General features: G+C 39.6%; 2 protein-coding genes across 6 annotated transcripts in view; one reads left to right on the top strand and one right to left on the bottom strand.

The window, feature by feature from the left end:
* LOC133222549 (uncharacterized) overlaps nucleotides 1–12,815 on the top strand; it is a 146,788-nt gene that overhangs the window by 41,607 nt on the left and 92,366 nt on the right. The gene's annotated exons all lie outside the window — the stretch shown is intronic.
* Nucleotides 1–12,815, bottom strand: part of ATAD2B (ATPase family AAA domain containing 2B) — an 82,013-nt gene that overhangs the window by 4,509 nt on the left and 64,689 nt on the right. For 4 of the 5 annotated variants that reach the window (XM_061372328.1, XM_061372327.1, XM_061372330.1 and 1 more), the window contains 3 exons: nucleotides 3,209–3,904; nucleotides 1,507–1,634; nucleotides 202–330 (listed from right to left, as the gene is read on the bottom strand). In XM_061372328.1, coding sequence (XP_061228312.1) covers nucleotides 202–330; nucleotides 1,507–1,634; nucleotides 3,209–3,904 — 953 coding nt within the window. The remainder of the gene's footprint in view (nucleotides 1–201; nucleotides 331–1,506; nucleotides 1,635–3,208; nucleotides 3,905–12,815) is intronic. The other variant, XM_061372329.1, reaches the window with a different exon arrangement.

Raw genomic sequence — 12,815 nt, 5'->3', positions numbered from 1 at the left:
AGAAAAGTATTATTAGAAACAATCTCTGTTTTTTTAAGTAATTTCTACGCTAAAGTTTATTCTGTTTTTAGATACTTTCCTCAAAGTTTATTTAAGGCTTCTGCCTGCTAGTACAACAGTAAACTGAGAGATGAACTTAGTGCTTAAAAAAGCAGCCTCACAAAATTCAGATAAAGGATAAAAGAAACGGTACAACATCACCTCTATAAGTTGTGATTTGTCATAGTCTCTACGGTGTCTGTAGATGCACTGACTGAGGAGTGAATACAATCTCTCAAGCTGGTCAACAGTCAGGTTGTCACTTTTCTTAACCACCAAATCAAGAAGTTTCTGTTGGAACAACGAAAGGTGATGTTAAATGGGGCTTTATAATCACTTCAATTTTTTTAAGGACAAATCAGAAATGAAATCTCCTTCTGAAGCCCTGTCTTAGTGGGATACATAAAAATAAAACTGACCACACCTGGATACCAGTAAGGCCACTTTTTCCATGCAAATGCAAAAGGACTTAATGTCTCTTTTGACTTCTCTGCTTATACCCACACTTCTTGTCTTCCATTTTATAATCAGTGTATCTGGGGCAATGCTTGTTCTATTTGAACAATAATTTATCCTATTTCATCTTGGTCAATAAGCATGACAAAGCAAACTATAAAAACTGCTTTGATAGCTAAAAGAGATATTTGTAAGAACCTGCATTGGCATTAAATTGTAAGTAGTATCAGATGGAAAGACATTTGGAATTCCACAAATATTGAAAAATAGTACAATAAAAGAAGGGAGGCGGGAGAGGGGCATGACACATGGAGAAGTGTTCACAAACAGAAGTTGAAAGCATGTATTTTATATAGTAGCAGAGTAAAATTTAAGAATTGTCCCTTTCATAACACTTTTGTGTTTCCTATATAATTGTTTCCAAAGAGATTATCATCTGTACTCCACCACAAATGGGATCTAAATTTCACGGTAGATCAATCTAGTTTCCACAACAGAAGACAGCAAATTTTGTTGTAACTTTGCTTAAGAAGAGACAAAACTGAAAGAAAATTAACTAGCAGGGGTTCAGTCTATGATGCCAAAACATCAGCACAAATTCCAATTTGCTTTCCAATCCACTAACAGTTCTTTCCATTAAGTATACATACATGGGAAGGGAAAAGATGATGTTAACCCCTAATTACTAGGTATCCAGCAGTTCCTCAGTAACTGGCACGTCCAATTAACATACGAGTACCTGCAAAAATGGCAATTAAAACAGTGGACTGCTGGGCTATTACTGGATTTGTAATGGTAGTAATGATGGGACAGTAAGAATTCAGTAGTTTCATTAAATTTTCATCCAAAAAAAAACCCCAACCCACTGACTGCCATACCATCTTCAGAAGTTACTGCTGCCATAATACTCATTTGCAGTCAAAAATAAAGGGAATGTTGCTTCAGAAGAGAGAAAGGAAGCATTTTGCATGGAGTCTGTTAACAGTTCAATTGATTTTTTCGTTCCATTACCTTTAGTCTGTCATGGTCAACAACTACAGAGGGTAAGGGATCTAATGATTCCTCAGGGACCTGCTCCAAACTTGTGGGCTTTGACTGTTCCAAAGCAACTTTTCGTGTTTTCTTGCTTTTGTATACACCTGTGATTTGAAAAACAATTATCAGCACTGTCAGTCTCTCAAAATAACAACTTGTTTCTTCACTATGGTTTGATTTTGCTTGTTTGGTTTGTTGAGGGTTTTTTTAACCAAGCAAGAGTGATTGTGACAGTGCGCATTATTCATCAGCTTTGCAGAATTCTGAATGTTTACAGTTGCACGAAACCACAGTTCAGAAAACACACATAAAACTGGTCCCAACAGAAAACTGAATGTCAGTGAGTTTTCCCATTGTATTGTTTCTACTTAGCAACATCAAGTTACACAGGTTTTAAGGGAAGTTCAGATACCAAGCAGAAAGATCTTGACCATTAGCTTAAGTAAATCAAATCCTCGTTTTTCTCTCCAAAGCATCCTAAGTCTTCATCACCATACTAATTCTAACATCAGCTCTGCTCCTGAAACTTCATGCTTTTGTGACAAACTTCTTCCACCTCTGCATTAAAGTTGTTGTCCCATCCTGTTGTGGAAAACAAAGTATTTTTTATCTCCTGATTCTCTCCCTACACTTATCCATTGTTTTTCTCTTCAACTATTTAAAACGCATGTTTTTTTTTAGGACCCCCCTGTTACTGTAACCATCTGTAATGTAAATAAAATTCAACTACTAAATTCAGAAATATAAAGGCTTTTACCGTACATCATACTCCTGCTATTCTTAGGACATTTCCTCTACTATTCTCCTTACACTTCGAGAAAATGTGTATGTACAAACACAGCCAACATGTATGTAGTGATAGTCTCATAAATCAGATCTCTCATTAAAGCTCATTTACTTCGTAAATCTCAGCACTAACTTTTGGAGTAAAGATTTCATCCTTTCAGACAATTCTGAAAAGCTAATTAAAAAGGCAATCATGCATAAGGCTTTTATTTCTCTTCCCTGAGGAAACGATATCTCTTGTCTTCAAAGGACATGGCCCCTTCTTTTATGCACCACCAGGATTTCCCTTCTCTTTTTCTTATCTTTTTGCTGCACTGTTACTGTGTTGACTGTAACTCCAAAACCAGATACCTTCTCCAACAGATAAATAACAGTTTATCTGGCTTTCGCCATGAGTTAAACTGCTTTCACTTTTGCTATGAGCAAGAGTTTTTAAAGGAATACATTCTGTATTCCTGTGTTTTTTCAACAAATGTCAAAAATATTTTTATTATAAATCTAATAAAACAAGTCAAAACATATATAGATTAAAATATAGAACAAACATAGACCAAACCATATATATTTATGTGCATTGGTAATAGCTTTTAAATCTTTAATTATTGTTTAAATATTATCTCAGTATTTGCAATATTTCCCATAAAGACTACAAAAATAAACAGAACAGTCTAAGTATGGAGATATACTTAACTTGTGAAAGAGAACATTATAGCAAGTAAAGCGTGGACTTATGACGTGGAATTAAACATTGTAAGCACACCAAAAGTTTCAAATAAACAGCAGTTCATAAAATGTTATCATACAATAATAACATAAAATACTACAATTAAGAATATACACATATTAACTTGGACACCAAGATAAGAACAGAAACACTGAAAACAAGCTATACCTTCTTTATCTGTTTCAGCATCCTTAGCTTCAGTGTCTGTGCTCTGTAGTGTTCTGTCATTATTGCTGCAATGTGGTAATTCGGCTTTCACTAGATCAGCTTCTTGATTTTCACTGGAAACTTCCGTTTGCTCCTTTGGCTGATCTTCAGACAAAGATTTTTGTTTGTTAATACACCCATCATTGTTGTCACAGGGTGAAACAGTATCAACTGAATCCATTTTACCGTTATGACATGCTGGAAGAGGTACACCTTCTGATCTGGGTACAGATGTCTCCCCATTCACACAGTCCCCTTTCGATGTAGAGTCCTTCCTTAATTCCTTTTCAGCACTCAGGGTAACACTGTCAGTTATTAAGAGAGATTCATTTGAGCTCTCTTCTTCTGTGGATGCAAAATTGTTTTCCTTTCCTGATGTCCCATTGTTAAGCCTCTGCTCTGCATCAATATCCATAATATCACAAGAGGATTCATCATTTGTTATAGAGAGATCTCCTATTTCCTCCCCATTCTCCTCAATGCAGTCAGCGCTGATCTCTAGCTCTCCATTTTCCAGCAATTTACTATCCTCTCCATGATTTTCATCATCAGCAAACTTAGCATCATCTTCATCTTTTTTTAAATTATTGACTTTCCTCTTCTTAATAATGCCTTTGCCCCACTGTGAGCGCCGTCTTGATTTTCTCCTTATTCGAACTGAATTATAATGAGAAAAAGAAACCTTTAGATGCACAGGTACCCCTCAATAAACATACTAGGATAACAGAATATGCTGTGGCGTTTGAGGCAATCAAATGTGTTCACATTTGAAGGAAATATATATTTTATATATACCCATTTGTAGGTAAAATAGTAAAAGCAAAAAGTTAACCAATCATGTAGAACTCTCATTTAGTTAATGCAGACTCTAATGTCAGTTTTTCTCATTTTCCCCTTTTAGAACCTCAGTGACTGGGAATCATTATACAATGAAACAAATGGAAGTGAAATCCAGGCATTTGTAGAATAATTCAGAACAGACATCAGAAAGTCTCTAGTCCAACCTACTATCCAAAACAGAGTCAGCTACGAGGGCAGACTAAGGTTGCTCAAGGCTTTATCTAGCCCTGTACTGAAAAGCTCCACGGATGCAGATGGAATGACCTTCATGGGCACCCTGTATCAATGCATACTCACATACTCATCATACCAGTGAAAAGGTTAGGATTAGGGTTTTTTGCTCTATATCAGATCAGCACCTCTCCTTTCAATTTATGTCCACTGTCAAGTCAAAGACATCTCCACTCTAAGTTGGCTAGATCTCCTCAACCTTCCTTTCATTCCCACCTCTTTACTCAAGTTGACAAAATGTAGTTTTAAAAACTGAGGAACTTTGATTTAGACCCACACCATTTAGCAACCCCTTCTACAGAGGGACCTCACAAACATTTGCATTTCTGCAATAAGTCTGTAAGCAGAAGGGAAAGCCTAGGTCCCTAAATAGGCTCATAACCAATGCATTCCCTCCATATCATGAAACTCAACGTGAAGCAACATGGACACGTGATCCTTTCTTCATCACTTCTGCATCCTCACTTTTTAATTTCTTCTATTTCTTATTTGAACTTCCTGTGCCTTTGAAAAAAATCACATAAGCTTTTTTTGTTTAGAAAGGATTTTTTTTTTTTTTACTAATCTATTTGCTAAACCACCAGTCTAAAAGAGTTTTTGGCGCACATTTGCAATGCGGCCAGCAAGCACAGAAGGAAGACCATTCAAACATGATACTACTGCTCCTTTTCAAGAGCACTAACAAGACAAAGCTCAGAAGACTCCAGAAGACACAGGGAAAAACTGAAACTTCTACATTCAAATTCAAGTAGTGATACAGACAGCTCTTATATTTGCAAAATTGCTCAAGTTGCGGCCAAGCAAATTTAATTGAAAATCCAGCCAACAGTAACCAGAGATTAACAAATCTTCTTCCATTTGAAAATGAACCCTTAAGTTGAGCACCTCCACACTGTTCTTGGTATTTGTAAGTTGCTTTGATTTATGGGGTTTTAAGTCCCAGATCTATGTCTGCTAAACTCACACTGAGTTACAAAGATCTTGCTTTGAAGATACAAGTACTATGCAGGTACAAGCACTGAGAATTAATTCACAGAAGATAAGAGAAGCACAGTTGTACTTGAGAATTTGCTGCCCATGAGTGGTGTGTGCAAGCAGGTTGTTTAACCACTACACTAGGAATAAATCTTAACCTTTTAGCTTTAAAGCTATCTACGGATACAATCCCACTGCAATAAAAACACAGTCTCACTTGGAATGTGTATTCATTGTTACAAACAGACCTTATGGAGAGCTGTAAAAATTTGAGGAGAAAAAATCCCTTTTCTCCAGCTATTCTGTAGATTTGACAGGGGCCTCTACAGCTAGCGTCACTATAGATGATTTATTGATGATAAACTACAACCTATTCACATAACTTTTCAGGAGCTCATGTAATCTTCCCTTAGATTTTGCAAGAGATTTTAATTATTAACAAAAGCAGCAAATCTGAAACTAAACAGGACGGTGTAAACTTATGGACAAATAAAATTCCCCTATTAAGGCAATGGGTTTAGCCTCAGGTCAGCTCCAAAGATGACTAAATAAAACACAGAAGGGGAGTCTTCTGAAGGAAATATACCATGTTGTCAAGTGTAGAGATTAATTTTTAAAGATACACTAATTTTGGCTTTTTAGGTTGACTTTGCTCTAAGAATCAGGTATGTCAAATATATTTGACATTTATTATACCAATGAATTGTACTTTAAATACGCCTGGTTTACTAGTTCACCCCTTTTGTCCACCCTATGAGCTCTATCTGGGATAAGAACCCATGATTTCACACAGGCACGTTCCTAAAATTATTACGTGTAGGAGAAGTAACATTAAAGTAAAATTGAATTAATCCTTGTGTTACACATTTCACCAAATTTCAAGGTTACAGGCAGCAAGTCCAACTCACTCTCTTTCATGCAGCACTATTCAAATGCACATTGTGCATGTTGCTTTTTATTGCTGTTTTTAATTACAACAAAGCAACCACAGAAAATGCTGCAGAATATGCAGATGTCCTCACAGGAACTCTGAAGTTTACGCTGCATCAAAACTAGTAAACACAGAGAAATTTTCAGCTACCTCATCACACCACTGCACACAAAACAGAGCTTTGGTTGAAATACTGCTATCATAAAACCGCTGTTATGTCACGATATCAAAAAAAACCCGATACCACCAACCAGCTCCTGAGATTTAGGAAAGAACATAATTTCATTGCCAGATACTGCAGAAGACGCCTTCCTAACATTTAACAGTATTTGAACTGACAAAAGCAATAATCTATCTAGTTTGGGTTTTCACTCACATTTAGTCAATAGAACTCAATTAAGGATAATTTTTTTTCCTCCCAGGCTCTTGTAAATTCTTACTTCTCAGCAGCACCATCTTCACCTGACCCACCCAGACCTGTAACCAACAGGTGACCAGCACTTCTAAAATCCTTTTTGTCCCTATACTTCTAAGAATCAACTCTCCCCCCTTGTCATTCAAATAAAAGCCTTCATGCTTTCAAGCCCTTCCATCCCAAGCACTGAAGCTTTCTCTCTTCAGGCTTTCATAAACCCACATAAATCTCTTTTAAATTTATTTAACACAGAACTACCTGCATCATGTCCATGAACTCAGTGAGACTCCCAGTCTCTTACCCAATAACATACCTTTGAGCCCGTGCACCAGTGTTTACCCTCCTGATAATATCAAAAGTAAACTTCTAGTTCTCACATTTAAAGTGCCCCATTCAAATGATGCCATTTTGTTCTCATCTAGGCTGCACTTCTCTGTGCAAAAAAATGACTGCTGGGAGAAGAAATTTAGGGTTCATATCCTTAGCACGCACAGCACTTACACGGATTTTCCTTTCATACAGCCAGCCAAGCCTCTAGGAAAAGTGAAAAACTGACCAAGGAATACAACATTTAAAACCAAACTCCACCACCAATCTTTCTGTCCTGCCCACTTCCCTCAGTAAAGCTAAGGGAGTGGCACAAGTAGGAGGAATGTTTAATGTAGAAGGCAACCATGTGACCAAATGTAGACATTGACAACAGATTTCATCACCTAGATTGATTTTCTTTGTATTTGACAAAAAGGAAAAGGCACTACTGCGAGAATAACATAGACTTGGTAAGATGTCATCTAGAATCACAGAACAGCTTGAGTTGGAAAGGACCTTCAAGATCATTCAGTTCCAACCCCCTGCCATGAGCAGGGACACATTCCACTAGACCAGGTTGCTCCAAGCTCCATTCAACCTGGCCTTGAACACTGCCAGGGATGGGGCAGCCACAGCTTCTCTGGGCAACCTGTGCCAGCACCTCACCAGCCCCACTGTAAACAATTTCTTCCTTATACCTAATCCAAATCTACCCTCTTTCAGTTTAAAGCCATTCCCCCCTTGTTCTATTACTACTTGTAAAAATTATCTCTGAGTTCTGCAAGACAGGTCAAAAACAGGACTCAAAAAGGAAGGAGGAGCTACCACAGGGTAAAAACTGATGCAAAACTAAAGAGCTAATGGGCAGGAACTAACGGGGTAATGGACTGCTGCTAAAAAAATAAGCTTGACCTAGAGTCCCCTCTTCTCTGCCTTAATGTTGATGTAAGACTGTAAACTATCAAGAGAAGAATCCCACACTTTTTATTTTATAGTCAGTATGATTTATGACATATTGAAGTTTTCAGTAACGAACAGAATGGGATAGCTTTTTATAGAAGAAAAACTTTGAGTTAACTTTGTTAAAAAAATTAACAGAGTATATACAATTGCAAGTGAGCAGCTTAACACCTTACCTTTTCAATTATTCTTTTTAAAACTACTTGTCTGAAATCTACCCATTGATACTCAGTCTTCTGGCAGTATTTGTGCCAGAGGCAGTAAAAATAATATTGTCAGAGGAATCCTGCTTTACAGAACTGAGTTTCTAAAACTCAAATTATTATAATACCAATTATTCACACATGAATACAGTCACTTGCTTTCTGAATTGCTGAACTCTCTATAATCTTCACATAACCTCTACAGATTTGCCAAGGGGATCCTCAGTGTAGTTCTAGCTTTCCTGATTTGCCTTTTTGTAGATCAGTATTCAGAATCTTTAAGGACAATAAATACCTGTTTGACCAGCAGTCACACATAACATTTCACCTGGGCTCCCATGAAGGTGATATCAAAAGCAAACCTTCCTCACTTTCTTCTTTTCCTAAGCTGCACAGCCTATGAAGACAGCATTTTTTAGAAGATCAACATAATAAAAACAATGTAATTAATCACTGAATACAAATTTACATCTCCTTAAGTGGTAAGTGAGGTTTCTCAATTCTTCCATTCCTATCTTGAGAAACATTTTAAGAGTCAGCTGAAAGGCCCTGAACTCAAGGCAGACAACATTTTCCCCGGAAGTGGCCTCCCATGGTTATAAAAACTAAATTCTATACTTACTGCAGAAGGACTAGTCTTCTAAGGACAACTTGAGTAAAATGAAACCTGCAGCAGACTTTCAGAAATTCTCAGTTCTTGCCCACCAACAGGTTCTGCTTGGAGAGTCTCAAGCCAGACACACCAAGCAAGGATAACATCTTCACATTAAATAAGCATCCTCTTTTCAGGGGTGCACTTCAACTTTTTAACTGTGATCTGTTTAGTACTGTCTCAGGAAAACATCTCAAAAACATGAGTGAGCGGTACAGAAGCTTCAGAGTACACACAGAGTATATACTGTTGCTATGCCCCAAATCTACCCATACAATGACATAACTGCAGACTACATAGAAATATAGTTAAGAATTGGAAAGGAAGTAGATATAATTAGAAGATTAGAAGACTGTCAATCATTAGCAAGCAAGTCTGCTTGCCTTAATTGTGGGTGAATTCTAATGAGAAGATGCAGCAGTCAAAGCAGATACGTTTCTCTTGAAATTTTTGTAGTTTGCCTAATACAGTATATTAAGTGCAGTACAGTATTAGTGGAGGCTAACAAGTTCATTTCATGCTGTAGAAAAGACCCTTCTATGCCTCTGCACTGCTTAAAAGTCCACCAGAGAATGTGAATCCTCTGTCATTAAATGATAAAACTGACATCCATCAAACAGTAGATTCTCTATTGTTACCTTTATTTCATAAAGAATTCCTGGGGATTAAAATCCAAAGGAGATTCTCATGGCAAGCAAGATCACCATGGATCTAGATTGTGTGTCTGCAGTATCATCAAGAACCACTTGAAGCAACGCACGTGTTTCAAGTTTTTCTTCCATGATCAAAACCCTAAACTTCTTTCTGATGTCTTGTGTGTAAAGTAACTCAAAGCCTTGAGAAAGCACTTAATACCAGCAATTTAGGCTCTCTTATGCAGCATCCAGGATATCTATATATCTGCCACAGTAATTTAACTGCTTCCAGTAGCTCCACTTTCCTTACCAAGGGGCACAGAATAGTCCACTTGAAAGTCTCTGGAGTTTTTAGTCAAAGTCCCAAACTGCAGTCAGAGATAAGCAGCAAGAAAGAACAGAGCAGAGTTCCACAATGGCTTAAAAAGCAAAATGAGGTGCCAGCTTCTACTAACAGACAAAGCCATTTCTCCCTCCAAAGCCAGCTATAGCATTTCCACTACCTCATTTGTGCCGGCAGTGCTGTTCCTGCAGTAAAACAGATAAGGGAACTAAATCTGTTTGAAACATAACACATTTTTTTTCTGGGTTAGTTTTCAAAATCTTCAGGTGAGCTTTCCAAGTCATGAATGATGGTGCTGGCACAGGGGAGATGGTGGGAACATGCAACCAGTGTAAAGTCAAGACAGCACCAGTAGCAGTAACCTGCAGTTTCATAAAATCATAGAATAGTTAGGGCTGGAAAGGACCTTAAGATCACCAAGTTCCAACCCCCCTGCCATGGGCAGGGACACCTCGCTCTAAACCGTATCACCCAAGGCCTCGTCCAACCTGGCCTTGAACACTGCCAGGGATGGAGCATTCACAACCTCCCTGGGCAACCCATTCCAGTGCCTCACCACCCTAACAGGAAAGAATGTCCTCCTTACATCCAATCTAAACTTCCCTTGTTTAAGTTTTAACCCATTACCCCTTGTCCTATCACTACAGTCCCTAATGAAGAGTCCATCCCCAGCATCCCTATAGGCCCCCCTTCAGATACTGGAAGGCTGCTATGAGGTCTCCATGCAGCCTTCTCTTCTCCAGGCTGAACAGACCCAACCTTCTCAGCCTATCTTCATATGGGAGGTGCTCCAGTCCACTGATCATTCTCGTGGCCCTCCTCTGGACTTGTTCCAGCAGATCCATGTACTTTTTATGTTGAGGACACCAGAACTGCACACAATACTCCAAGGGAGGTCTCACGAGAGCAGAATAAAGGGGCAGGATCACCTCCTTCGACCTGCTGGTCACACTCCTTTTGATGCAGCCCAGGATACGGTTGGCTTTCTGGGCTGCGAGCACACACTGAAGCCGGCTCATGTTCATTTTCTCATCGACCAGCACCCCCAAGTCCTTCTCCGCATGGCTGCTCTGAATCTCTTCTCTGCCCAACCTGTAGCTGTGCCTGGGATTGCTCCGACCCAGGTGCAGGACCTTGCACTTGTCATGGTTAAACTTCATGAGGTTGGCATCAGCCCACCTCACAAGTGTGTCAAGGTCCCTCTGGATGGCATTCCTTCCCCCCAGCATATCAACTGAACCACACAGCTTGGTGTCATCGGCAAGCTTGCTGAGGGCGCACTCAATCCCACTGTCCATGTCAGCTACGAAGACGTTAAACAAGACCGGTCCCAACAACGATCCCTGAGGGACACCACTCGTTACAGGTTTCCAGCCAGACATTGAGCCATTGACCACAACTCTTTGTGTGCGGCCATCCAGCCAGTTCTTTATCCACGGAGTGGTCCATTCATCAAATTGATGTGTCTCCAATTTAGAGACAAGGATGTCGTGTGGGACAGTGTCGAACGCTTTACACAAATCCAGCTAAATGACATCAACTGCTCTACCGCTGTCCATCAGTTCTGTAGCCCCATCATAAATAGAGGTATCTTGGCTGGGGTATCCCCAGCATGTTCTTCCCCTACTCAACTTCCCCCTATTATCCCTTATAATGCTCTCAACTCCAGCTCTTCCCAGTATTTCCCACAAAACTCTCCCAGTATCTCCTTTTCCACCCCACCCCAGCTAAAGAGGACACAAGATATACTGCATCTGAGGTGTTCATGCTATGCCTGGCCATAGAATGCTTTACCTGATCAGCTAACAAATCCAGCCAGAACAGGCAACAACCAGTTTCAATCTATAGCCTTTTCCTCCAGTAGATGCGTAGATTTAGACAGCTACCAATTTTTACAAAACCTGCAGGAATCTAATCTTTTAGCTCTCACCTCCTGTCCGATCAAAGGATTTCCTTTGCATGTGGCATTCCTCAAGGGTCAGTACTGGGCCCAGTGTTGTTTAACATCACTGTTGGCGACATGGACAGTGCGATCGAGTGCACCCTCAGAAGCCTGCTGATGACATCAAGCTGTGCGGTACGGTTGACACACTGGAGGGGCAGGGATGCCACCCAGAGGGACCTGGACAGGCTGAGAGATGGGCCAGTGCAAACCTCATGAAGTTCAACAAGGCCAAGTGCAAGGTTCTGCACCTTGGTGAGGGCAGTCCCAAGCAGAAATACAGGCTGGGAGGAGACTGTTTTGACAGCAGCCCTGAGGAGAAGGACATGGGGGTGTTTGTTGATGAGAATCTCAACATGACCCAGCAGTGTGCGCCTGCAGCCCAGAAAGCCAACCGTATCCTGGGCTGCATGAAAGAAAGTGGGACCAGCAGGTCGAGGGAGATGATTCTCCTTCTCTACTCCACTCTCATGAGATCCCACCTGCAGCATGTGCTCAACTCTGAGGCTCCCAACCTAAGAAAAACATGAACCTGCTGATGAGAGAAGCTGTGTTTGCCCCACCCTTGGCAGCATTCAAGGCCACACTGGATGGGCCTTGGAGCAGCTTGGTCTAGTGAAAGAAGTCCCTGCCTATGGCAGAGGGGTTGGAATTAGAAGATCTTTAAGGTCTCTTCCAACCCAACCCATTCTAGAACAGTCACACAGGAAAATTAAAAAGAAAAATGAAGTCAAAAGAGACAATCAGATTAATATCACTGTTGGAGATAATTTTTAGACTTTCCACCCCTAGATTTACTTATTTTCCCACTGCTGAGTAGGTATGCACAATAGCAGCCATTCCAGCTATATATTATGGGTAATAATCACATGAAAATCAATCACTTCTGCAGGCATAAACTTTACACCAAGTCTTTACACTCTTTAAAGCCAACATTTCCACAGTTTTCAAAAGGAGTAAGATATATAAGATAGTGTGTGTACCACTTAAGAGTAAAACATTTATTTCAGAAGAACGCATTAAAAAAATCTAAAAATTCTCATTTTTAACCATGTTTATAAGAAAGGTGATGATAAAGCTTTCAGGAAAACTTCCTTCTTAAGCAAGGCTGAGCAATCTTGCATCACTGAGT

This window comes from Neopsephotus bourkii, unplaced genomic scaffold, assembly GCF_033783945.1.
Source record: "Neopsephotus bourkii isolate Nb327-2 ecotype Australia unplaced genomic scaffold, CSIRO-AGI_Nbou_v1 NB_1600, whole genome shotgun sequence".
NCBI lineage: Eukaryota > Metazoa > Chordata > Aves > Psittaciformes > Psittacidae > Neopsephotus > Neopsephotus bourkii.
This window is presented reverse-complemented; position numbering and strand designations above follow the sequence as displayed.